Raw genomic sequence first — 24,724 nt, 5'->3', positions numbered from 1 at the left:
GGGAAATAGGTTCAAGAGTCAGGGGGAAAAAAAAATAAAAAAAAGTGCTCCGGACGGCGGCGGTGGCAAGCAGGGCGGCTGCTCCCGTCATGGCGGACTGCGAACGCCCGGGCAGGTGAGAAATCCCAACTCTCCCCATCTCCTGGCTCATTGTTCTCCCGCGCCGCGGTCCCCTCCGCCGCCCCACCCCACCCACGCCGCCGCCCCGACCCCCTCGCCCCGGCACCCACAATGAAACCCCCCTTCGGGCGAGAGACAAAGAGAGGCGGGTGGAGAAAGGCTCCACCATTCTCCCCCAAATTGCCATCGTAGGCCTTTCAAATCAAATTTCGCAAAGCAGCTTCATCAAAGGCCCCCGGCTGAGAGGCGCGAGCCCCATATTCCTGCCCCCCCCCGCCTCCCCAGTAGGTCTGGGGTGACGCGGCGATCCCACACAAAGTCGGGCGCCGCTCCAGAAGTGTCTTTGCAAAAAAAAAAAAAAAAAAAAGGAAGAAGAGGGGAAAAAAAATATATAAGGGGGGAGATGGAGATTAAAAAAAAAACCGCAAGCGAGAAAGAGCGGCGCCTAAATTGCTCGTCTTCTCCCCATCTCATTACTCGCGACTTCTGAGGACGGGTATTTCCAAAGGCTGCGATGAAAGACTTCTGAATGGAGCCCCCCCTGTACGAGATCAAAGCCTTAGGGCCGGGACGCCGGGGTGTGCCGGAGGAGGGGGCGAGCAGCGGCGGCGCCGCAGGATGGTGGGGGGGAGCCTTCCTCCCCTGCTGCCGCTGCCCTCCATGTTTCCCGGTGCCGCTGCTGCCGCTGCCCGACCCATCTTGCAATGGAGACTGGGGCCGGCGGCCGGAGCGCAACGCCTGAAATAACCACAACCAAACTCCATCGGCTCACAGTTCGGCAACTCTCCCAAAATTCGTGATTAATAAAGAAGCTTATTCCAGCCGGGACCTCTCCGGACCCCTCGAATTGCAGATGAGTGGGCGGCTTCCCCATCGCTCGAGCCCACTCCTTGGGTCTCTTCCCTCCCCACGCCGCGGCATTGGTGGGCCACCAGGAGAAGGGCCGAGGACAAAGGCAGGAGGACAGAAGTTGTGCCACTTTCCCATCCCGCCGCCTCCCTTCCAGTACGGGCTGCTTGCTTCTGCTCGGCAGCAAATTCGGCTCCGGGCAGCGTTCCCACCACCAGCACCACCGGCAGACGGGCGCCCCATCAGCGGCACGGAGAGCAAACTCACAGATGGTAAAATAAGAGAGTCGTGTAGGGTTCAAAGAGACCTTCTATGTCAATTGTTATATTATTAGGTAAACTCTAAGAAGAAAATCTTTTAATCCACTGTGGCTAATCCAGTCCACTTTTGTTGGCCAGGACATATTCAGCATCAACAAAAGGCTCTGGCCGACGGACACCGGCATACATAATGTATTTATAACTGCGGGAGCCGGCTCGGCAGCAGAAAGAGCCACCGCTTGGGCCAGCAGCGGGGGCCGGGGCGGAGGATTTGCCCGACTTTTATCAGTTTTATTTTCATTTCAAAGAACCCGGCTGATATTTGCACTGCGCCGCTTACCAGCGGGAGCACAAAGGGGGCAGGGATGTTCCCAGCATCAGCCGGCCCCAAAAACCCACCAGGACCCCACCGGAACCCTCGCCTCCCCCCGGCGCAGCGCTGGCGGCAGAGGGCTGCAAGGGCGGGTTTGGCCTGCGCCTGGTTTTGGGGAGACGGTTTGCATGGGGACAAGCTCCGGGAGCTGGCGGTGGGGTGCAGATGGGGTGGTTTCCCCCAGAAAGGCCATCCTGGGCCCCTGGGGCCCCCCGGGATTTAGCCTGTGATGGTGCCGTTGCACTGGGATGGGGGAAGTCACCTTCCCACAAGGACGTGGGATTCAACGGATGCGAGGAAAGAGCTGCAAAGGGCTGGCACGGCGAGGTGGAGCAGAGCGTGGGTAGACCTTGTCCTTCAAACCCATGGAAGCAGACACTGGAGCTGAGGAACCTGAAAAGCAAATAAAAACCAACAGCGGCAAAGGGCAAGTGAGACGTGAGCAGGGACCATATGGCCACAGCCTGGCCGACGTGGGGTGTGCAGAGATGGGAGCTGGTGGGACTGAGCTGAGGTGGGTTGAGGTAGCAGCCACAAGCTGTGGATGGTGGAGGTGAGCAGAGGACACCGGCCACCCAGCTCCTTCAGGCATCGGGTATGGCCTGTCCTGAGCAATGGGCTCCCCCGGGGCAGGGCTGGTCCACCCTGGGACAGACGGCCAGGCTGGGTCCATGGGCTGAGCTGGTGATTGAAAATGGCTGTGAAGCACCTGGCTGGACAAGCGCTGGTGGCCATGGGATGAGGACGGGACTGAGCCAGCAGAGACCTCTGCAGGGCAAGGAACCAGGGTCTCCTGTGGGGATGAACTTTCTCAGGAGCTTGTGGTCCTCCCAGGATGCCATTGAGTCAAAAATGTCCTTATTCCCACTGTGGGTCGCTCGGTGACTGATCTTCAGTAAGACCATGGAAAGGAGACACAGCAACGGAGGGACCAAAAGGGCTTGTTTCAAAGAGCCCAGAGGGCTTGCTTGGGGTTTGGGCCTCATGACAAGGGCCAGCAGAGGAGAGGAGCCCTCTCCTGAGGGAGGGGGGTCACCTCACCCCCAGATGCTCCCCGAGGTGGGCACAGGGCATTCAGCCATTGCGTGCTGATGGGAGTAAGTGACCCAGGGAGGAAACGACCTCCAAGGGATTTGGCTGGTACTGCAAGACCCAGGTCAAGCTTTTCTGCTTTCACCGCACTTGCAGGTACCTGGAGTCCTCCAGAACTGCAGCCTTCCTCAAATGTGGTTAAATTGGCCAGCGTTCCAAAGTTTCTGCAGGGAACGGATGCACAAACAGAGCGATTAAGTGCAAAGCTGTGAGTCACTGACCCTGGACGGTCCATCCTGAGACCCACCAAGGGAGCTGAGGGATGGGTGTCAGGGATGTGGATGCCACCCATGAAAGCAGATGCTCTTACAAAGGCTGGAGCATAATGGGGCTCACGGAGCCTCGCTGCCCAACCCAGCCCTTTGCTCTAACCATTGCCAAGGCATCCCCAAAACCCCTGGCTGCTCTGCATGGCCCATCCAGTGCAGGAGGTGCCAGGCCGGACCAACCCACAAGGAGCACAAACCACCTGTGAGACACAGGATGAGAATTCCGGATAAATCATCCATTTTCATCAGGCAGAAGTATAATGGCAGAGGCTGCAGAGGTGCTGGGCTCTGGACAACTGGTGAACGTGAGACTGAGCTAAATAGGCTGAGTTAAAGATGTTCAGCACTGGAGATCTGAAAATACCTCACCACTGGGAAAAGGAGCCATGGACCTCCTCTGCAGGCACCTCCGCTCCACGTCCCGCTGCAGAAGAAGGCTCAGGTGGGCTGGGGTGACTTGCAGCATGGGCTGAGGCGCTGTGGGATGGCTGCCCACAAGATGGTCATCTCCAGACACAGCCCACGGGCGCTCACTTCACCTCATGGCCCTGGGAGGGTCAAAGAAGTGTAGGAAGACTAATCCAAGTCCATGTCAACCTCACCTGTGAGACATGTTCTGCACAACACATGCTTGGCACGCCGTGGAAGCTGCTGCCGCAGGAAGGTGCTAAATCCAAGGTCTGGCAAGATTTGCCATTGTACATCCACCACCACATGATTTCTTGCGCTTTGGCGAATTGTAACTACAAAGCATGAGGATGAAACACAATGTGAGGCCTGATTTGCTGGTGTTTGCCAGGCAGGCGTTCTCCATGCCAGCCAACACTTGTCCGTTGAAGGACTTCTAGCAGAGATGCATTAATAAGAGAAGACCCAGCAGGACGGTCAGAGCGGGGAAATATATCCTCTGAGAGAAGACCAGGAGAGCCAGGTGCACCGAGGTCAGAAAAGCCAAGGCTGCGGGGATTGGCTGCTGTCTGCTTCCACTACGGGGGAGAAGAGCTGCGTAGGCTGAAGGAAATGGCTGGCACCAGCATGGGTGGTGTGAAATGGCTGCAGATGGGCAGGCTGGACACCAGAAGGTGGCTCCAGCCCTCCAGAGAAGGGGATGGCAGCAGCCTCTGTGTCCTGATGGGGACAGGGGCCGAAGCAGCCCTGCTTTATGGAAGACGGTCCGAGGCTTGGTGCCTGCAGATGGGACACAGCAAAGCTTGAGACACCTGCCCAGGCTGGTGCTTATGTCTCAGTTGAGCAGTTCTTGCTCCCTCCTCCCCAAGAAGGAGAGGACAGTGGGATGCTCGTGATCACTAGCCCATGTCTCCCCTGGCTCCCAGCCATCCTGTCCCACAGAGGACTTGGCTCTGCCACCATTCACCTGACCCATTGCAGGAAGGGGAGCGGATTTTAGGAGAGGTGGCCTCATGTTTCAGACCCAGGGAAGAGAGCTACAAAGTGCTAAGCACGAGCAGAAAGGGGCCACTGACGGTATTGGAAGTGGTGGCAGAAGGGGACAGGGAATCTCATGGCCAACATCCAGCACCAGGGAAGCTTTGTCCTGGCTGTGGAGCATATCTTGGACCCCTCCAAAGACAGAGACCCCCCCGACTTGTCCGAGTTTCCTCCCAAAGTGAATGATTTTGTGATAATTTTCTCTGGTTCTGTGTCAGGATGACTCTGATACTCTCCACATCTCGATGCTGGAAAGCCTTGAGATGAGTCAACACCAAGATGACCTCCTGGGCTGGGCTTACGCTGGGGGACCTAAAGCAGCAGAACAATTTGGAGACTCTTCCATAAGAGCATGGCTCAGCACAGCATCGGTTCGCTAACGAGGAGCAGCAGAGCCTGCCCGTCCATGCAGCCTCCTCCCACCACCACAGCCCCACCAACCCTGGCACGCTTGGGTGTCCCCAGCCAGCCTGCAGATCTCCAGCCACAGCAGAAATGGTGGAGCAGAAGGGCCTCCTCCTCATCACATCTCCGTGTGTTTTTGATGTTCTCTGCAGAAAGAAGCAGGTAAACCCCAGGGTCACTGCTGGGCTGGGTCCAGCATCTTGGTTGAGCTGGTCAGGACCTCAGCTGGCATCCATCAGTGCAGAGCCTTTCCTGGTGCAGTTCCTAGGACCTCACTCCCACCATGGAAGAGGAACTCTCCAGAGAAACCTCCTTTCCCAGAGCTGATTCAGCCCTCAGGCAGGTCACCAGGGATGAAGGGGCTCCAGGACCTGCCTGTGCCGAGCCCTGGCTGTCCCAGTTGAGTGCTGGTGACACGGCAGTGTGGGGTCCTGTCCACCAGCTCAGCTGGGAGGGTTGGCCATCGCTGGGGAGATGGATACCAGAATGGTTGCTCTGAGGAAGGGCCACCTCACAGAGGAGATGGCAAAGGAAGGGGAACCCCACCTGGGGCTGGAGGTTTTGGAGGCGCTGCTGGGAAGTGGGAGACTGGGAAAGGGGTGGTGGAGGCTGGAGTCCCAGCAGGTGTAGGGAGAGATCCTGGAGGGTCTGTGGCTGTGTTACCAGAGAGCTGAAAGGGCAAGGGGCTCCCAGAAGTGCCCTGCCAGGACTAGGGGTCCCCCAGCTAGGGCTGGCTTGTCCCCCTGGCCCGGAGCAGACCTGGTCCCTTGGTGCAGCGTGTTGTGCCACAGAAGAGCCCAGCAAGGGCTCTGACTGGCAGGCTGTGACCTCCCATGAGCGTGGCCATCCTGCTTGCCGGCGGGCAGCCACCAGGAGCCCATTACCACCAATTAACTGCAAACGGCTTCCCAGCCTGGCTGCTGGCCTGCCTGAGCACTCAGAGCCAAGGCTTCTCTGGGGCATGGCATCTCTCAGAGGAGCATCTGGGGTATCTAATGCCCTGTCTGAGAAATACGATGCAGCGAGGAAAGCCACTCTGCAGGAGAAATAAGGGGTGAAAATGCCATGGGTCTTCCCTCAGCTGCTCACAACGTGATCACAAGGACCCTTTGTCCTAGCCCGGATCTGGCTGGGTTTTGGACCTGAGCAAACTTATCAACACTTATACATGCTTAAAGGGTGGGTGTCAGGAGGATGGGGCCAGGCTCTTTTCAGTGGTGCCCAGGGACAGGACAAGAGGTAACGGGCACAAACTTGAGCATAGGAAGTTCCACCTAAACATGAGGAGGAACTTCTTTACTTTGAGGGTGGCAGAGCCCTGGCACAGGCTGCCCAGAGAGGTGGTGGAGTCTCTGTCTCTGGAGACATTCCAAACCCGCCTGGACGCGTTCCTGTGCAACCTGCTCTGGGTGACCCTGCTCTGGCAGGGGGGTTGAACTAGATGATCTCCAGAGGTCCCTTCCAACCCTATGATTCTATGATTCTAAACCAGCCACAACCTCAGCCGCCATTGTCACTTCATGGGCTGGGGGCTCTCCTGGAGAAGGAATGGCAAGTTGAGACCTCAACTGTACCTGTCAGATACGTGTGCAGGTAAAATTATTTCCAGAGCTTGTCCCAGGTACATGAGTGTTTCTGAGATGTCCTCACAAGCCTCACGGTACCTAGCAAAGCTGACCATAAACCCATGGGCCACTAGGTGGACTCGCAGTAAATTAAAATTGTGTGATAGAGAGCTTGTTGACCATTTTCCACATCTCTGGGAAGAACCTCGTCCAAAGCAGATGCACTGTCAGCAAGCCTTGTCCCAGGCACGAACTGAAAACCCAGTAGCATGCGTCCAACTGGCCACCACCTGGTCACCAGATGTTGGCCAAAACATGGTCAACAGACCTTACTTATCACAGAACTTTTTGCAAGCTCCCTGGGAGAGCTGACCCTGCAGGATGGGTGAGCCAGGAGTGTGGGGACAAGCACTTGCTCTCCAAGCTGGACTGCTGATAGGGATCGTATCAAAACACTCCAGCTGGAAGTCTGCAAGGCTGCAGGACAGACATCAAGGCATCACTGAGCTCGCTTTCACCAGCCAGGCTAGTGACCATATCTAAGCCAGAAGATCTTGCCCAGTGTTGCAAAACAGATCCACAAGAGCAGAGCAACTGACACTTCCAGCAGTGCCCTTGGCATCAGCCTTCCCTTACCACCCGGTAGTCCAGCTGGTCGGGACCACAGGTGGCTGGGATAAAGGATATCTGCCTATCCTGCCAGGATCAAATGGGTTGAAATAGCACAGGGACAACCCTGGGACAACCCTGCCAGCAAGGACCAGCTGTCTCAATGTTGACGATGTCAGCCACCAGCCAGACCTTGCATTCCTCCCCCTGGATGGTGCCCACCCCGTGCCCACCTTGTCCTGTCCCACCACGAGGATGCCGGAGCAGCAGCCGCAGAGGGCGAGAGGACGCTGCCCGGGGACAGGTGGGTGAGCCCTGGCTCTGCAGTGGGGCTTGGGGACCAGGCACAGGGATGTCCCCCCAAAACCACCGCTCCCTCCCACCCCGGCTCTGTAATGTGGGACCGTTTCTGTAGCGATAACCACTCCAGAGCCGCCGTGCTCAGGGACGGGACAGTCCCAGCATGGCTCAGGGCAGAGCAGACCCCGGTCCAGGCACCTCCATCTCATGGAGGACCAAGATATGATGGGTGTCCTTCGGGACCATGGGAGCAGGAGCCCATCCTGTGAGTGGGGATCGGAGCGTGTCCCTGCCTGGCCTGGCTGCCCTTCAGGCGTCTCCTGGGCAGGGGGGTCTCAGCAGGGCGAGCTGACATCTCTTCTCTCTGCAGAGTGGTGCTGCTGGGACGTGTGTGGACGGCTTCCCACCCCCGGCCCCCCGAGAGGAGCGGCGAGCCTGGTGGTCTGGAGCATGGAGAGGCAGGCATGCGGGGTGCAGGACCGGAGTGGACCCTAAAGGTGGGTGCAGGAAAGCGCGTGGGGCGGGACATTGCCAGGGGCTGCCCGCCTTCACACACCAGTGATGAGAAGCATCGGGCATTGGCGATGCTGGCTGAGCGTGCGGGCAATGGCTTTTGGCAGAGCCAGTTCATCAAAATCAGGGGAATTATGGGGTGTTGAATCTGACAGGGGTCTGGCAGGCTTCTCTTTGCTCTGATGGAAATGGACAGCTCTTTCCTAAAAGCGGCACAAGGGCCAGGTGGAGGGCTGGGGGCACACCGAGGTCCTGGTGTCGGCTCCTGCACTCCTCTCCTGTGCCGTGACCCAGAGCGGCAGCGCCGGTTCCTTGCCCAGGCAGGGCTGGGGCACGTGCTGCATCCTCGTCATCCGGCAGGGATGGGCTCCATGGTCACCCACCACTCTGAGCCAGGTCCCAGAAGAAGCTAGGTCCCTGCCCGGGTGATTTCAAGGTTTAAGGACTTGAATTTCAACCTGAAATCTCTCTTGTCCCATAGCTTTTGCCGCAGGTTTTGTGCAACCCCTAGAGCACCATTAGACAGGTAATCAATTACAGATGATTTTCTAGAGGGACGCTGCAGCTACCCCAAGGTATCGTCACTGTGCGAGAGAAATAGCTGGTCGATTACTGGGTGATCAGCTCATCCCAAGCAGCCTCCCAAGGCATGGCAGGAGCTTGTTCGTAATCTTTTTTGGGGGAAAAGCCAGGTTTAGAGGCTTCGTAATCCGGCAGGGGAAAGTGAAGCAGAGCTGGGGGACACAGGCCAATGCCAGGGCAGGCACAAGAGGAAACACCAGGTGAGGATGCTGCCGGGGCTGAAGGCAGAAGGAGACCCCAGGGAGGACAGGCCAGGGTGCTGGGACACTGCAGGGGCTCTGGGTAATGCACGGGGGCTTCCCTCTGCCCTACGGGCATCTGCACCACCACGGGCAAACGCCAGCAGCTGCTGAAACTGCTGCCTGAGCTGGCCCAGGGCCTCCTGCCCTTGTGTTCCTGGAAGGAGGCCACCCTGGCTGGAGCGCTGGAGTTTTCCTTATTTTTGATGTGGGCAGTAAAACCTTTGGCCCGTCCACCTGCTCCAGCCCTGCACCTGGGAGGGGGGAGCCCTAGGGGTCCCCGGTGTATGCTAGGGATTTGCAAGTGAGCACTCACGTGAGAATGGGTGTGGACTGGGAAACTGGGATGATTTTGCTGGAGGGGAAGGACCCGAGCGCCCAGAACAGCCGAGCCCTGCAGCCTTTGCACCTGCCTGGAATGGCAGAAAAGAGCAGCATCTGAGCAAAAAAGGCATAAGTTTGGTGTCCAAACAGTGCTTCATCCTTTCTGCCCAGGACTGAAGCAAATCCAAGGCAAGCTTGTGTGCATTTGCCTCTTTTGAGGTGGGGAATCCAAAGGAGGTACGGCTCAGGCTGCCCGTGGGACCTGCACCTCGGGAAAGCTGCTCCTGCTGCTCCATGGATCCTTTGGGGCGCTGACATTGGTGGGGAGATATCTTCAGACCAGTGCCTCCTGCAAGAAGGGATGCTGGGAGGGTTGCAACCAGCATCGTCTGCTTCAGCTCTCCTCCCCAGCCTCCGGCACAGGGAGGTTTTCCGTCCCTCCCAGCCTGGCAGGGCAGGAGCTGCCTTCCAGCTCCCAGCTCATCCATACCCCTGCCCGCTTCCCTGCCTTGTTCTCCTGCCAGCCGTGTCCTGGGGCTCTGCTTGCTTGTCACCTCTGGTGTCACTGGGCTGCCGGTGCCTTGTCCCAGCTGGGCTCTTCGGGGTGCCCTTGGTTCCCGGTGCCATGACACTAATTCCTTTACCTTGATTGCTAATACATTTTCATCCTTCTGCCCTGCAAGCATCACCTTGCCAGCGGTCCAAGAGAGAGCTATCAGCCTCCTCTTCCACCCCGGGATATTTTTTCCTTGGCAGCCCCTTCTACTATTGCTGCTCACGTAGCCAAACCCCGACTCCTGCCCCAGAAATGAAAGGGTGAGTTGCCCTTTGCCTCTGCCAGCCATCCGTGTAGGACCTCGCACTTCAGGGTATTTCTATTTGTCCTCCAGTTTCAGAAAGGTTGTTGGTTGTTTTTTGTTTTTTTTTATAAAGCCGAAATTCGGAACCAGTTATGACCTTGCAAGGTCCTTTCAAATCGCAGCCAAAGGTTGAACAGCACCATCTAGTGCGCTTCATCCTGAAACTGCCCATGCCGGAGGGATGCCGGCTCTCACCCGTGCACATCTTGGCCCTGAGAAGGGCATGCTGGATGCCAACAGCCCACCAGCCACCAGCGCCGGCGCCGGCCCACCTTGCTTTGGTGAGTCGCTACAAAGAGGAGAATTAATTTGGGATGAATATTGTCAGTGCTGAAGCCAAGCCGAGCGCTCTCGGCCTCCGCAGGAGTGACGCTAGAAGGGTTGTGGCTCCCAAGCCAGCCTGGCAGGGAAGTGATGGTGCCACCAGAAAATGTCCCTTTGCCGCTCTGAGGGATGGGAGTGAAGGGCTTGCGGGGAGGCTCTCAAATCGCAGCGCACAAGCGTTGTGTGCACAGCATCGGGCTGCTTAGACACGGCCCCAGACCCTTCAGAGCACAGGCTGAGAGCAGTTCCTACATCACTAGCATTTGCTGGCTTTTCCAGGCAGGAATGAATGTGTGCACTGGGAATCGGGAAGCATACGGCATCCCAGGCTTGCACGGGGAATAGCCTCGGTGAAGACCCAGCGCCAGGTCTGCGCCAAAACACCGCTGGTGTCTCGGCTGTGGCAGTTTTGGGGAGGAATAAGGCTGGGCCATGCTCTCACCTGATGAAGAAGGGAGAAATGGCCCGGTTGGGTCCATTGGCCTCTACCCTTTGTTGAAAGAGCTCACAGGCTGATTCCTCCCCGCATAGCCAGGGAGGCTCGGTTTGGGTTTTTACTTGTTTGACATCCCCAGGTAAATCTGGACGTAGCCGATGTTGGCTCCTTGGTGTGGGCAAATCAAGATGTGAAAAGCAGAGGGAGCCCATGGCTTTCCCGGCCCCTTCGTGCCTCCCCGGAGCCACGGGTGGGATGGAACGGGATGGGACAGGATGGGATGCATGTTGGCTCCTCACCCCGGGCTGTGTCCCCTGAGCCAGGGGAAGGCAGCTGGGAGCTGGTGGGTGCAAGAGAAGCCCTCGGCATTTCTCTCGCTACCCCAGGTCCAGCCTGGCCCCGAGGAACCGTAAGTAGCCCCAAGGGCATGCGAGGCCCGGGAAGTTCAGCCACCTGCATCCTGGTGCACCCAAACTCGTCACCCCCTCGGTCCCCCCCTTTGCCGCAGAGAAATCTGGCTCCGGTTTCTCTTGCGAACTCATATCAGGCCATAAAATCTTGCTGGGCCTTTCTCTGGGAGATGAAAAGCTCTCTAATACCTGGTCGTCTCTCACCCATGAAGTTGCTCAAGCACCAAAATAGAGGCATCTGTAGGGCTCCTTTGAGCCAGCGCAGGAGGCTGCGGTTCTCGGGCATCCCCCCTGCAAAGCAGGGCTCGGTTTTAACTCCTCCTCTCCAATTTCTCAGCACCCTTTCTGAAATGTGGGTGCTGGAAGCCCTTTTGCTGCGGCACCCAGCCCCATCCCAGCCAGGACATTCCCTGTGGGGACCCTGTTGCTCCCACCCCATCCCTTCTGCCTCCTGAGCCCCCCCGATCCCATCCATGCCAGAGGTTTCCAGCAGAAGGGCCCTGTGGGATCCTTTTGCAGCTGCTCACATTCAACCAGGTTTTATTTGCCCGGGACTCAGCTTATGAAGTTTTCTACAAGCTGTCTTGACCTCGTCCGTGTCTCCTGCCCCTCTCATTTCCCCGGCCCAGGCGTTTTTCTCAGCAGGGCTTTTTAATCTATTTCTAGACCATTGATGGAAACGCTGAATAGCATCGGGCTTCCCATCCAGCCCCTGGACACCCACCGAGAGCGCTCCCATTCTGCTGGGATTCCCCATTGATGGCTGTCGGCTCGCCAGCTCCCAGTCCCTTTAAGGTGTCTCTCTTGATGTTGTATTGTGCTAATTTTTAATCAGAATACTATATGGATTAAGTCACACGCCTGAACAGAGTCCAGGTCTATTATTTCTATGCCATAACCTTTATCAGCCAAACTTGTAATCTCTTCAAAGGATGACATCAGAGTTTGACAAGAGCTATTTTCCAGAAACCAGGCTGATTGCATTAATTATATTACCATCCTTTAATTCTTTACCAGCTGAATCCCACATCAGCTTTTCCAGTATTATGCCCGAGATCAGTGTTGCACTGCTACATGTAAATCAGTTCCGAGCATCGTCCACAGAAAGCTGGAAAAAAATGGTGTACGTTTCCGAACGTGTTCCCCAAATGCATGGAAAAAGGCACACGCAGTAGAGAAATCGCATCAAGACCCAGAAAGCATCCCTATCAGAAATCTTCCTGAGTAATTTCTGATTTTTAGAGGACTGGCTTGCGGCTTGTTTGCACCTTCAGCTTTTGGGATGGCACCTCGGGGTCTGCCTGGCTCAGCCCCAGGGCTCCGAGTGTATCGCCACTTTCCAGGGAAGAAGGAGGCTTTCACGTCCCTGTCGCACTTCTCTTGTTTTACCTCTGCATCTGGTAATCCCCTTCTTCTCCCTGCAATGTCCCCCGTCACTCTGGGGCAGCATCGCAGTCCCAGTGCCAGGGTACCCTGCCTGGCCGGAAGCTCCCCATAACCAACCATTTTGGGGTAAGACGTGTTCCCCATTGCCACTCTCGGGAGTCTCCATCTCATTTGACCCATTTCAGTCCATACAGTGCCACCTCTTGGCGAGTCCCCTCATGTCTCCTCACCGCAGAGTTGCCAAGCTCAGAGAAGCAGGATGCTCGGCTGAGGTTTTTAGACCAGCTCCAGTCACTTTTCGGAGGCAAGAGCTGCTGGTGAGGCAGCCACCACGCTGCTCCATCCCCGGGACCACCGGTGTGTGGTCCCTCCTGGGCAGAGCTCCACTAAAGACATGCTGTTTGATCCCAGACGGAGCCGTGGAGGCCTGCAGTGCCTTTGAGGGTGGCTGCCTTTTCCCTGCCGAGCCGAGCCAGGCCTTGGAGGTCTCCAAAATCATGACCTTCTCCCGGCTATCCCCTGCCCAGGATGCTCGGAGGAATCACAGAATGGCAAGGGTAGGAAGGGACCTCTGGAGATCATTTGGTCCAACCCCCTGCCAAAGCAGGGTCACCCAGAGCAGGCTGGACAGGAACACAGCCAGGCGGGTTTGGATTATCCCCAGAGAATGAGATTCCACACCTCTCTGGGCAGCCCGTGCCAGGGCTCTGGAACTCCCAGAGTAAAGAAATTTTTACTCAGGTTGAGATGGAATTTCCCGTGGGGCTGCCCTTGCCCAGGGCGAGATGGACCCCTGGAGCTGATCAGCCCTTGAGCCAGGCGCCAGCCCAGCACTGTGCCCAGACCCTTGGCCATGTGCAAGGGGCTTCCAGGAACTCAAGGCGCCTGGGGGGTGGTAGCCACCATGCCCGGACCCTCAGCTCAGCGCTACCCAAGACTCAAGGCCTCCAGGGTCCAGTAGCCACCATGCCCAGACCCTCCGGCCCAGGGCTCCCAGGGACTCGAGGCCTTTGGGGGCCAGTAGCCACCATACCTGGACCCTTGGCCATCTGCCAGGGCTCCCTGGGACTTGAGGCTTCCCAGGGCCAGTAGCCATCATGCCCTGACCCTCAGCCTGGGTCTCCCCAGGGACCTGAGGCCCGCAGGGCTGGTAGCTGCTGTACCTGACCCTCGGCCTGGGGCTCGCCAGGACACGAGGCCTCCGGGGGCTGGTAGCCACTGTGCCCGGACACTCGGCTCAGGGCTACCCAAGACTTGAGGCCTCCAGGGGCTGGTAGCTACCCTACCTGGACCCTTGGCTCAGGGCTACCCAGGACTCAAGGCCTCTGGGGGCCTGTAGCCACTGTGCCCAGACCCTCGGCCATATGCCCAGGGCTACCAAGGACTCAAGGCTTCCAGGGGCCAGTAGCCACCGTACAGAGACCCTCGGCCCGGGGCTCCTGGGGACTCGAGGCCTCCAGGGACTGGTAGCCGCCATACCCAGACCCTCAGCTCAGGCCTCGCCAGGACTCGAGGCTTCTGGGGGCCGGTAGCCACCGTGGGCGGACCCTCGGCCCGGGGCTCCCGGGGCCTCGAGGCCTCCCGGGGCCGGCAGCCGCTGTGCGGCCTAGCAGCGACGCGGGATGCCGGCGCTGCGGGGTCCCGCGGGCCCCGTGTGCCTCCGGCACCGCCTCCCCCGGGCCGGGCCGGGCCGGGCCGGGCCGGTGCCGCTCCGCCCCCGCGGCCGGCGCGGGCAGCCGGTGCCGCAGTACCGTCCGGGGGCGCGGGGGGCGCGGCTGAGCCGCTCTCCCCGGCGCTGGGGAGGCAGCGGCGCAGGCGGAGCGGAGCGGTGCGGGGCTGGCTGGCTGCTCGCTGCCTGTCGCCGCCACAAGCCAGCCAGCGGCCGCGGCCATGGGCGTCCCGGGCCGCCCGCTTTGTGCCGCCGCCGCCGCCCCGGGCCGCCGCCGCTGCTGAGCCGCATGGGCCGGGCCCCGCGCCGCCGCCGCCGCTGCTCCGTGCGGGTGAGTGGGGAGTGAGCGGGGAGGCGGCCCCGAGCCCAGGCCCTGCGCCGAGGCCGCGCCGGAGGCCGCCGCCGGGCGGGCGGGCGGGAGGCGCGGGGCCGCGCCGGGCGCCGCTGAGCCGGCGCTAGGCCGCCCTGGGCGCGGGGGGGGCGGGCGGCCGCCGGCGGGCCGGGCCGCGCCGCGGAGGGCGAGCGGGGGCGGCGAGGAGGGGGGGAACCCGCCGGGGTCGCCTCCCCCGAAGTTGCCCGCGGGCGGCGGGGGGCCCCTGTCAGCGCTGGGGCTGCCCCCGGGGGCCGAGAGGCGGCGGTTCCACCCCCGCCTCCGTCTCCGCGGGGAGAGGCGGCCCGGCGCCTCGCTCGTCCCCTTGGGGACCCCGCGGGGCCACCCCCGGCCGGGGCGAGGAGCCAGGCCTCAACAATGGCCGTGGGGCCGGGGCCCCGGGGGTCACCAGCACCCAGGCGACCTTTGCCGGGGAGGTGGGTGCCAACCCCGTGCTCGCATCCGGACCCGAGGTGAAAAAGACCCGAAAACCAGCCCCGTTCCCCGGTGCCCGGGGCAGCTGGAGCTGGGTGCGAGGGCGGCGCTGGCTCCTGCACGGCGCAGGGTGGGCAGACGGGGCCAGGCCCTGCTCCCCAGCCACCCCTGGGCTCGCTGGGCTTGTTCGGGGTGGCCAGGTGGGCTGTAAGGGTGGGCACAGCAGTGGCCATGGGGCTGTAAGGATGGGCACGGCGATGGCATGGCGATGGCCGTGGGGATGTAAGGATGGGCACGGCACAGGCAGCTGCTCTTAGTTCCACCGGGGAGAGGGAACGGGGGGAAGATGGCAGAGCATCCCCAAGGCATGTTCCTTGGAGCGGGGCGAGCTTTGGGAGGGCAGCTGAGCAAAGCTGTGTCTTCCCTGGTGCGTTTTCACATGCTGTTGGGTCAAGCCGGGTGCGAGGAGTAATTTGTGGGGCTTTGCGGTACCGGGGGCTTTGAGGCGGGTGCTGTTCTGTAAGACAAGACTTTGGCGACCGAATTAAAAATTGGGAAGTTACCTTGTTGAGCAGTGGAAGTCGCGGCCTGGGGGTTGTCCGCACCCTCCTTCCCCACACCTCCCTCCCATCCTCCATATTTACTCATTGCTCTTCTTTAAAAACATTGCACTTGATCAGATTTCCCTCTTGAGATTGTTTTCTCAGCTTCCTTTGATGACCTGAAATTGTCCCATCGCATGCAGTGTTGTTAGCATCAATGAACCTTTTCTCGATGGCGTGTCTATGAAATGGGGTGCCAGACCTAAGCTCCTGTGCTAACATGCCCATCTGAAGCAAGAATGCAGTCCAGATGCCCAAAATATTGGGGTCAGCGATGCATCTGGATTCCCCTAGAGCTAGATGAGGCGACGCAGCGTATTTGTAAAATGCAGAGATTTGCGAGGAATGTGGCGCTGGTATGTCACTTGAGCGTACGAAAGCCACCTGTGTTTGATTAAGGTGCAGTCTCGCTTTCGGGGCTAACTGGGTGTTCTTTCAAAATATTTCTTACAAGCCTTAAATTCCTGTTAGGGGACGAACATTTGCTCGATTGGTAGCCAGATAAAAACATGCTGCCTTAGTATGATCCAGTGTGTGTTCTGTCCAGGTAGGCTGTGCAGAGGGGCTAATGGCAGCGCAGAAGATGGCATGTGTCCCGTGTCACCGCGTGGTACCCGAGCGTAGATCTCTTGGATGTGGGCACTGCCAGATCCCAGGGTCCTGTAAAACCACCGCTGATGTGAAGTTGGCCGCTGTTGTAGCGTGGCATCAACTGTATCAGTGATGCTGAATGCTGGATGTAAAGTTTTGGGATATTTTGTAACTGTCATTTTTAGAGGGTGCCTGGTTTGAGCCTGGTTCTGTGCTCTCTGAAGTCGCTGAGAGCTTTGCCGTTGATTCTGCTGAAAAAGAGGTGTTAATACAGTACTGGAGCAGAGCAAATTAGTGCTTTGTAATCTTAGAGTGTTTATTTACAGTGTTACTCACTTATTTTTTTCTCGTCTGTTTCAGCCAAACAAGCTTGTTCACCTTGGAGCTACAAATATCGGTGATTTGAGATTTGAGCTCATCCCCCGCTGTTCCTGTGCAAGCAAGGACCAGAAAAATGAATATCCAGGGGAAAGGCTTCCCCTTGGACCTTGGAGGAAGCTTCACTGAAGATGCTCCGAGGCCTCCGGTTCCTGGCGAGGAGGGGGAACTCGTGTCCACGGATCCAAGGCCAGTTAGCCATGGTTTCTACTCCAGTAAAAGCGATGTGGTTAGAAATGAGACGTCCACGGCAACCCCGAGGCGCTCCGATTTGGATTTGGGGTACGAGCCCGAGGGGAGTGCTTCGCCAACTCCACCCTACCTGAAGTGGGCCGAGTCGCTGCACTCCTTGCTGGATGATCAAGACGGTATCAACCTCTTCAGGACTTTCCTGAAACAGGAGGACTGTGCGGATCTGCTGGACTTCTGGTTTGCCTGCAGCGGCTTCAGGAAGCTGGAGCCCTGCACGTCTAATGAGGAAAAAAGACTCAAGCTGGCAAAAGCCATTTACAAAAAATACATCCTCGACAACAACGGCATTGTGTCCCGGCAGATCAAACCGGCCACAAAAAGCTTCATCAAAGACTGCGTCATGAAACTGCAGATTGACCCCGACATGTTTGACCAGGCCCAAACGGAGATTCAGTGCATGATAGAAGACAATACCTACCCTTTGTTCCTTAAGTCGGATATTTATTTGGAATACACGAGGACAGGTGGGGAAAGTCCAAAAATTTATAGCGATCCGAGCTCAGGGTCCGGGACAGGTAAAGGGCTACCCGGTTATCTGCCGACTCTGAACGAGGACGAGGAGTGGAAATGCGACCAAGAGGCCGAGCCCGAGGCCAGCAGGGACTCGGCACCCTCCAGCAGGCTGACGCAGAAGCTGCTCCTGGAGACGGCCACCCAGCGCGCCGCCTCGGCTCGCCGATACAGCGAGGGGAGGGAGTTCAGGTAGGGCAGCGTCCCTTCTGCGGGGTGTCTCCGGGGAATGGAGCCGGGAGCCGCCGCGGGGGTGATGAGAAGCCTTGGAGGACCTCGGGTGGTGGGGAGCATCCGCGTCCGTACAGGATGGGGTTGTGCAGGCGCTTTGGTGGAATCCAAAGCTTTATTTGATATTCGTCCCAGGTTATTTTAAGGGTGTCTTTGGCTGTTCCTGTCTGGTGGCCCCGAATCATCCCTGCAGCCCAGTCTTCACTGCTGCTGGAGGCAGGTAGGGCTTGGTGGGCATTGCACGTCCTCCTGCGCGCGCAGGGGGTCGAGCGAGCTGCGGTTCCAGGTTGGCTGGAGCCCGCACCGGCAGAAGCTCGGTGTTCAGTTACAGGAAGGCAGGCGAGTACAGCTCCTGGTAAAACTTGTAAATGCACCAGGAAATTGTTGTGATAAGCCACAAGTGGAGGCTGCAGGAAGCTTGCAGGAGATGTCCTCACCTCTGTCATGTTTATATCAGTGTGATGGGGTTCACAGTACTCCCTGATAATGGTACTGCTTTGCACACAAGATTCTCAGCACTGAATTTGAGCGGTGTCAAAGTCAGAATCGCCAAATCCAGTTAAAACCATGCCGTGCTGCAGCTTTTCCCTTCATCAGAATAATTGCTGTTGGGTTTTTTTGTTATTTGTGTTTGTGTTTGGTTTTTTGTTTTTTTTTTTAACTGGAGGAGTTGCACAGTTTTGCAGCCTGTTTTTTTTCTGGGTCCCCCACCCACTTCCAGCCAACATGGATTTTGAAACTTGCTGAGAGCTCAGTTAAAATTCCAGACAATTAACTTAGCAGGGAGCTCTCTGGGATCAATAAGCGTGTGTGTGTCTAACCTTTGCTGAATCAACAGAACCCGGCCAGAACACATTCCTACTTTTTTCTTTTTTTTCTTTTTTTTCTCTTTTTTAAATAAAATCTCCTTGTTTTAAGACCTGCTTAGGCTAAAATCTGACGCTTTGTGAAGATTACGAAATGAAGTAGCTGAACTGTCCTCTTCAAAGCCGCCTGCCTTATGAAAAGCATTTCTGTGTTTAATCTCCCTCGGCCATCCCTTTAGGCTGGCAGCTGGAAACGCATCCCGCCCCACGCAAGGTCTCGGCGCCTTTCAGCTGGCGAAATGTTTTCGGTTTGATTCTTGTTTTCTTATAGATTTTGAGGAGGGGGATGTTGCATGTGAAACTCTCTGGGAAAGAAAAAAAAAAAAAAAGAAAAAAAAAAAGGGGGAATTCTTGTGGACTCCCGCTGTTTTAATCAGGAGTCGGAAAAACAAAATCCCAGGGTCCTGGGACTTTCCTGTGGAGTTAATAAAAACCTTGAATGTTTCTTGAAGTGTGTTTTCACTGAGCGGTCGGGTACTCGCCATAAGCGAAGGATTAGAAAAGTCTACAATTGAAGTATTTTTTTTTTTTATTTAAGCGATAATGGCTTTAAGATTGAAAATAACTTATTTGAGGTTCAGCTGTGGTTAGTTTCCTTACTAGAGCAGGTACCAAAATCCTGTGTGCAACACTGCGCTTCTCAGCTCCGGCTTCAGAAAAAAATGCACTTTACCCATTATCTCAATGTATCTCTGACAGATTTTAAAATGATTAAGAAACACACTATGAAATTGAAGTATTTTGGAGTGGAGTCTTGGGCATTTTTGTAGCAGATTGGAACAACGTGCAATAAATCTTTACCTGGGGGATGGAGGTCAGAAAAAATGCGTTACTATTAATTTGTAGTGTCCAACAGCCTGTCATTGTGGCTGCTGACGCTCCGTTGACCTGTGGGGTAGGGAGGCACGGAAACGTTTACCATTCTCACCAGAGCAGGAGTCATTTCTCAGCCCGCAGTAACCGAAGATAAGCGATTTATTTCATTTTTTTAAAATGTTGGTATGTCAGCTCTAGTAGCATCCAGAGCATCGCCATGGAAGATGCTGCCAAACTGCGCAATCGCCACATTTTTTTTATTCTAAAAAATCTGCTGAGATACTAATTTATGAGGTGATTGTTCCTCTTTGTGCAAGACCTTGTGGTCAAATTAACTTACTTCCCGGATGTTGTCTGGCAATAGCTGCCTTGAATAAGCTGGTTTTTAAGCTGTGGCATCTTTATCCTGCAGACTTTTTTTTTTTTGTTCGTTTACTTTCTCACCTGAGTTACTGGGCTGGAAGCTGGCGGAGCTGCTCGCAGCAAGAAGCGATCGCTGCATGCAGCATTTGAAAGGCCGGATCCCAATTTATTTTGAAAATTTCCACAAACCTTTTTTTATATTTTTTTTCCTTGCGTATGTGTGGAAGAATTTCTCGTTTCTGTTCTTGAGGGAATGTTGAAATAAGCTGTTTTGCATTATATCTGAGGGCCTGTTTAATCTTCCCAAGACTGAACTTCTATTCCTTGGCCTCCATGGAAACCCTAAATAAAGAGGAATCTGAGCAAATGCAATAGGAGTATTTCTCTGTTAGCAAATGAGCATCTTGAATCAGCTCCAAATTTTTTGCAGCAGAAAGTTCATAAATGTTGACACGGTAGCTCTGCTCTTGGGAGAGCAAATGTAAAAACTCCTCAAGTGGCAGAAGACAACCCGATTAACGCTGGATATTTTGAAGGTGTGCAAATGTGCGTGTGTATGTGAGAATATCCCAAAGCCAGAAGCATCGCCGTTACCCACTGTGTTTTTGTATGTGTAGGAAAAGGCCAATAGTCATTATAGTTAGGCTCCTGCAAATTAATTGGACATTGGTTATGGATCAGTGAACTTCAAAGAGGGTAACCCCCGAAGATCTCGGGCATTAACTGGCAGCTTCCGAAAGTGACACTAACGTGGTTGTGAGGGTGGCTAAATCGTTCATTAACCTTCTTCTGACACGCCGGGATGGCGTTCCTCGGATCCGAAGAGCAGAAATTAAACCTGTGCCTGAGAACCGCCCTGCAGCCTGGTTTTCCAGCACTCCAGGAAAACGCGCATGTCTTAAAAAGCTGGAAATTTGGTGTTTGGTGGGGGAAGTTCAAAGTTGTGTCTTTTATCGTGGTGGGTTTCTTCTGCTGTCGCTTTAGCTTTGCATGAGAAGGGGTTCCCCTCCCACTCCCAAAGCGTTGAGGAGCAGCGCTCACAGCCGTTGCCTTTGCTTTCTTCCTGTTGGTGGAAGGCAAGAAGAGCGTATGGTGTCATGTATGAACAGCTCTGCTTTCATCTCTTCTGAAAGACCAGGAAGCTGGCAGATGTAGGTTGGTTCTGCTAGTTGTTTTGGGTTTTGACCCACGTCATGAAGCACACAACATGTTGGAAAGGAGACCTGGAGGATGGTGATGAGAGGACACATGATGGTAGGTGAGGTCTCCAGTTGTTGGGCATCGGGGAATATTGTAGTAGAGCTGATTGGCACGGATGGAGAAATTTCCCAATGGGAGCTTTGAGATATATATGTGGTTTGTTGTTTTTTTAAAGGAAGCTGGCTACATGATCTAAGCTTTAATTTCCAGAGTGCCGAGATGACTAAGCTCATGGCGTTTCACAAGTGGTGGTGGTCCAAATGGAAAGGACGGGCCATGCCACCGGATGATTCTCCACGGGGGCTGGTAGAAATCACCAGGAGGGTCCTTATGCTTGTGCCCACATACTGGCAGCCTCCCTGGACAGGTGTGAGAGCAGCTCTCCCCAAAACATACAGCACACAGCTTCATAACAGGGTACGCAGAGACAGCAAGTGGAGAAACGACTGAAGGAGCTTTTATAGGGATGTGACACCCTCTGGTCTGAGACAATGCAAAGAGGAACTGTAGCATGGAGAGGAACGGTGTAGGGCTGGTTCAGGGATGATGCAGGATCTCTCTAGTGCTTAGGCAGCATCGGCGGTCCAGCAGTCAGAAGCTGGGCCAGTGTCACGAAGCAGCTGAAATTTAGCTGGCAAATCTAATTTTGAGGTTTGCTGCTTCGGTCGTAATTAAATATTAAATTGCGCGCTTCTGACTCAAGACTGTGCGGTGAAGGAATTGGTGTTAATTGGTACCGAATGGGTGGAAAACTGGGGATGCAAAATCACAACCACTTATGCGGGAGCAGTCTGGGTTTAGAAAGTGTAAGGCATGTGTTACTGTCTTATGGATGCCGCTTTTAACTGGAGAAGCAGCATGTGCATGTTGGAGCTAAGCTACCAGAGCTTCATGAGAGGTGAGTTGCTGGAAAAAAACCGCTACTGAATATTTTACCCCTATGTAAAGGCAGAAGGAAAAGTTTTGGACACTTAGCTTGAATTAAAATTGCCGGGCCCGTAACAGCGCTTGTAATTGATACAAGCCCGTTTGGCATCTCTGGCTATTTCCAAATTTAAAGAAAATAAGTTACAGAGTAATGGTTTTGGTTCTGCATTGTTCTTGTGAGAAGTTAGTGAGTCTAACGGGGAGGTGGGGTCTGATGCTAATAGCGCTAAGTGGTAATTTAGTGACTCCAGCGCTGTAAGATACACAAGACAAAGACTGATGGTGTTTTTGCACAGAAGTTACGCCAGCTTTTTTAAATACATTGTTAGAGCTGATGAAACTTCTGCGTGGAAATGCTTACATTAACAGTGTAGAGTATTTATACTGGTGGTTGCCAAGTTTTAAAATGGATTTTATTTGAAGAAGAATACCTTTTGTGCCCATAGCTTTGCCTCTACACAAATCAAGATGAAGAAGTGGCGTGTTTGTTGTTTGGTTATGGATCAGTGCTTTGGCTTCTTTTTAAAGACAGGTAGTTAAAGCTTTTAGCAGTCTCTTTTGATAAATGAATAGTGTTCTCTCCTCTCCTCCAGCAAGCAGCTACCTTATTTTGAGGCAGCTACCTTATTGAGTTTACCCCCCCATGGCAGGGGGGTTGGAACTAAGGTCCCCTTTAAGGTCCCTTCTAACCCAAACCATTCTATGATTTATTTGGGTTACATAATCTTTCGTCTTAGAAGCAGAAAAAGGGAGTTATATCCCCTCTTTTTGGTGTTGGGGATGTGCAGAGTGGACGTGGTGGGGGAAAATGTCTTCATGAGGAGCGTGGTGCATCCCAGTAACGGGTCACCAGAAGAGAGGAGATCTCCATCCTTGGAGGGCTTCATGGCTGGGTTTGACAGAGCCACGGCCCATCTGGTTCTGTTTTGATGTGCACTTACAATGAGGGCACAAATCATGAGATACTGTGTTTTGAGAAGTGGTCTGGAAGTTGCGCTGGTTTGGGTTCTGCCCGGTTTCAGAAAGAATTGGGTGCTAAAAAGCTGAACGGGGAGCTGAGCTGATCCCAAGATGCTGAGGAGTGCACCCAGGAGGTGGGCCACGGGGTGGGTACACCTTGGTTTTGATCTGCCGTTCAACTTCAACTTGGCTTTATGTTTTAAGAGTTTCTTTGTTGTCACTATAATGGACTAATCCCTTGAATAATTAGTTACCATTGGATGTTTTAAAAATGACTGCCTCTTGGATGTTTTCCTTTAATAGTCTGTTAGATCCTGGATTTATTAACTATTGAGACAGACTGTGAAATCCTGTTACGCTGGGCTTTCTTGGCAGATAAGGGACTGAGAAGGGTGAGGGAGTGCTGGGGGAACACATGCTGGCCTCGTGTTAGGGTAGACCTGTTGACTTCCCCACCTTCCCAAGCCTTGCAAGAAGTCCTCCCTGGTCGCTGGCTGCCAGAGCACGCTGCGGTCATGGGTCATCCCTGGGTTTGGGCCTTCAGAAGGTGCTCCAAGAAGTTAGAGCACTGTGTGAGGCGAGTCGTGCGGTCACCATGCATTTAAAATAAATAATGGACCTGATTTCATTAGAATCGGTGGAAAAATCTAGTTTCAGAATGTATGTGTAGTGCAGAAAAGTGCCGTGTTTAAAAAAAACAACTTCAGAGCAGAGGTGCTCATATCCTAAATCGGTTCCTGGAAATATCATTGGATTATTAGGCTCATCCTTAAATCCATTAAGCAAATTACAGTTAATCAGACAAATGAAAGAAGAAAGATCTTTTGCAAGGCCCTGTCTTTTGAGCCACATGCAGAAGCTGTAGTAATATTTTAATTTTCCGTCTGTCAGTAAATGTATTCAATCACTTCACTTCCTTATGTGGAGGATTTGAAATTAGAAACTGAGGTTAATTATCTGCATTAAATGAAATATGTGAAGCCCACAAAAGCAAAAACCTTCACGATTTGGTATGGTCTGTTAAGCTAGGCAGGCTGTTAGAGAAGGAGAGGGGTTATTTTTTCCCGGTTTTGTTCCGATTGAAGGGTTTTAGTCACAGTAATTGAAATGATTAAAAAGTCAAATTGCTGGTGAATATAATTCTGAGCATCTTTCTGAAAAGATGTGACACTTTGTTGAGAGCAGGGGTTTGCTCTGCCTTGCGGCATGGAGCAGCTGGTGTTGTGCCGTCCCGGCATTGAGGCCAGTTTTCCTTGGTGCCTTCTTACCAGCCTCTTCCATGGCAATGAGCTGTCAAAGCTCTGCTGCTGGCTTAGTGGAGGGGGTTTGGAAGTGGAGCAATACTGGAGGAGATAAAACGGGTCCGACACCATCCATCCTAATGCCAGTAATTAGCTAATTACTGCCTGCTTCATTTGGAAGTGCAGCTTCAGACTCTATGAAGAAGACAATCCTCTTGGAAATACACCATCCCCAGCGGTCATCTGATTTTGGGGCGATTCGTTTGTCAAGAGGCTCATGTTTTTCCTCCCACTACCATACGCACGTGGCTTGGGGTTGAGCTGCTCCGGGGACTGTCTCTGCTCATTGGAGGCAAAGATGCCCCTTCGCTGGTGCGGCCCTGAATCCCGTGCTCATCATCTGGGCGTGTCAGGAAAGGTCTCTTCTGGAGACACGCATCTTCTCGTTCCCCTCTGCCATGTGCCAGAGCAAGCTGCTTTGCCCGAAGTCACGCTCAGAAATGATATTGCAGCAGGTCACGCTTGTGTGTAAAAGCAAAGCCATCGTTACTCACAGCCCTGGTCTGGGTTCTTCACTGTTGTTACAGCAGTGATGAATTTAAGTAGAACCGTTGCAGTTTTAAGTCAGATTATCCAAATTCATAAAACCCATGTGGAAATTGGATTTTGCCTTTGAAGACTCCAGAGTATGCTTTGATGGCGAGACCTGGAATTTTTGGTCCTGTGGCCCCCAAGATACAACATGTTCTTAAAGTACCAGCTTTTAGAAGGTCTTCAGCTGATCTAAATAGCTAATAGATGAATAGCTTTCTCCTATCCTGATGAAAAACAGTGGAAGGAGGGAAAACTATAGCTAAAGGAAAAAACCTCTTTGAAATACCCCAGTCAGACCTACTGGTTAGCACCAGGACCTTGCATTAGTCCGTGGACCTACCTCCAGAGCCTAAT

The 24,724-nt window shown here is 54.6% G+C and overlaps 1 protein-coding gene across 3 annotated transcripts in view; it reads left to right on the top strand.

Moving 5' to 3' along the window:
* The window catches only part of AXIN1 (axin 1), an 89,165-nt gene continuing 64,441 nt past the window's right edge, over nucleotides 1–24,724 (top strand). The window contains exons 1-3 of one of the 3 annotated variants that reach the window (XM_063342938.1): nucleotides 1–115; nucleotides 7,662–7,788; nucleotides 16,393–17,364. In XM_063342938.1, the coding sequence (XP_063199008.1) occupies nucleotides 16,487–17,364 (878 nt within the window). In that variant the 5' untranslated portion in view covers nucleotides 1–115; nucleotides 7,662–7,788; nucleotides 16,393–16,486. Of the gene's footprint in view, nucleotides 116–7,037; nucleotides 7,296–7,661; nucleotides 7,789–14,159; nucleotides 14,366–16,392; nucleotides 17,365–24,724 lie in introns of those variants that run through there. The other 2 variants (XM_063342936.1, XM_063342937.1) reach the window with 2 other exon arrangements.

This window comes from Chroicocephalus ridibundus, chromosome 8 (assembly GCF_963924245.1).
Source record: "Chroicocephalus ridibundus chromosome 8, bChrRid1.1, whole genome shotgun sequence".
NCBI classification, from domain to species: Eukaryota; Metazoa; Chordata; class Aves; order Charadriiformes; family Laridae; genus Chroicocephalus; species Chroicocephalus ridibundus.
This window is presented reverse-complemented; position numbering and strand designations above follow the sequence as displayed.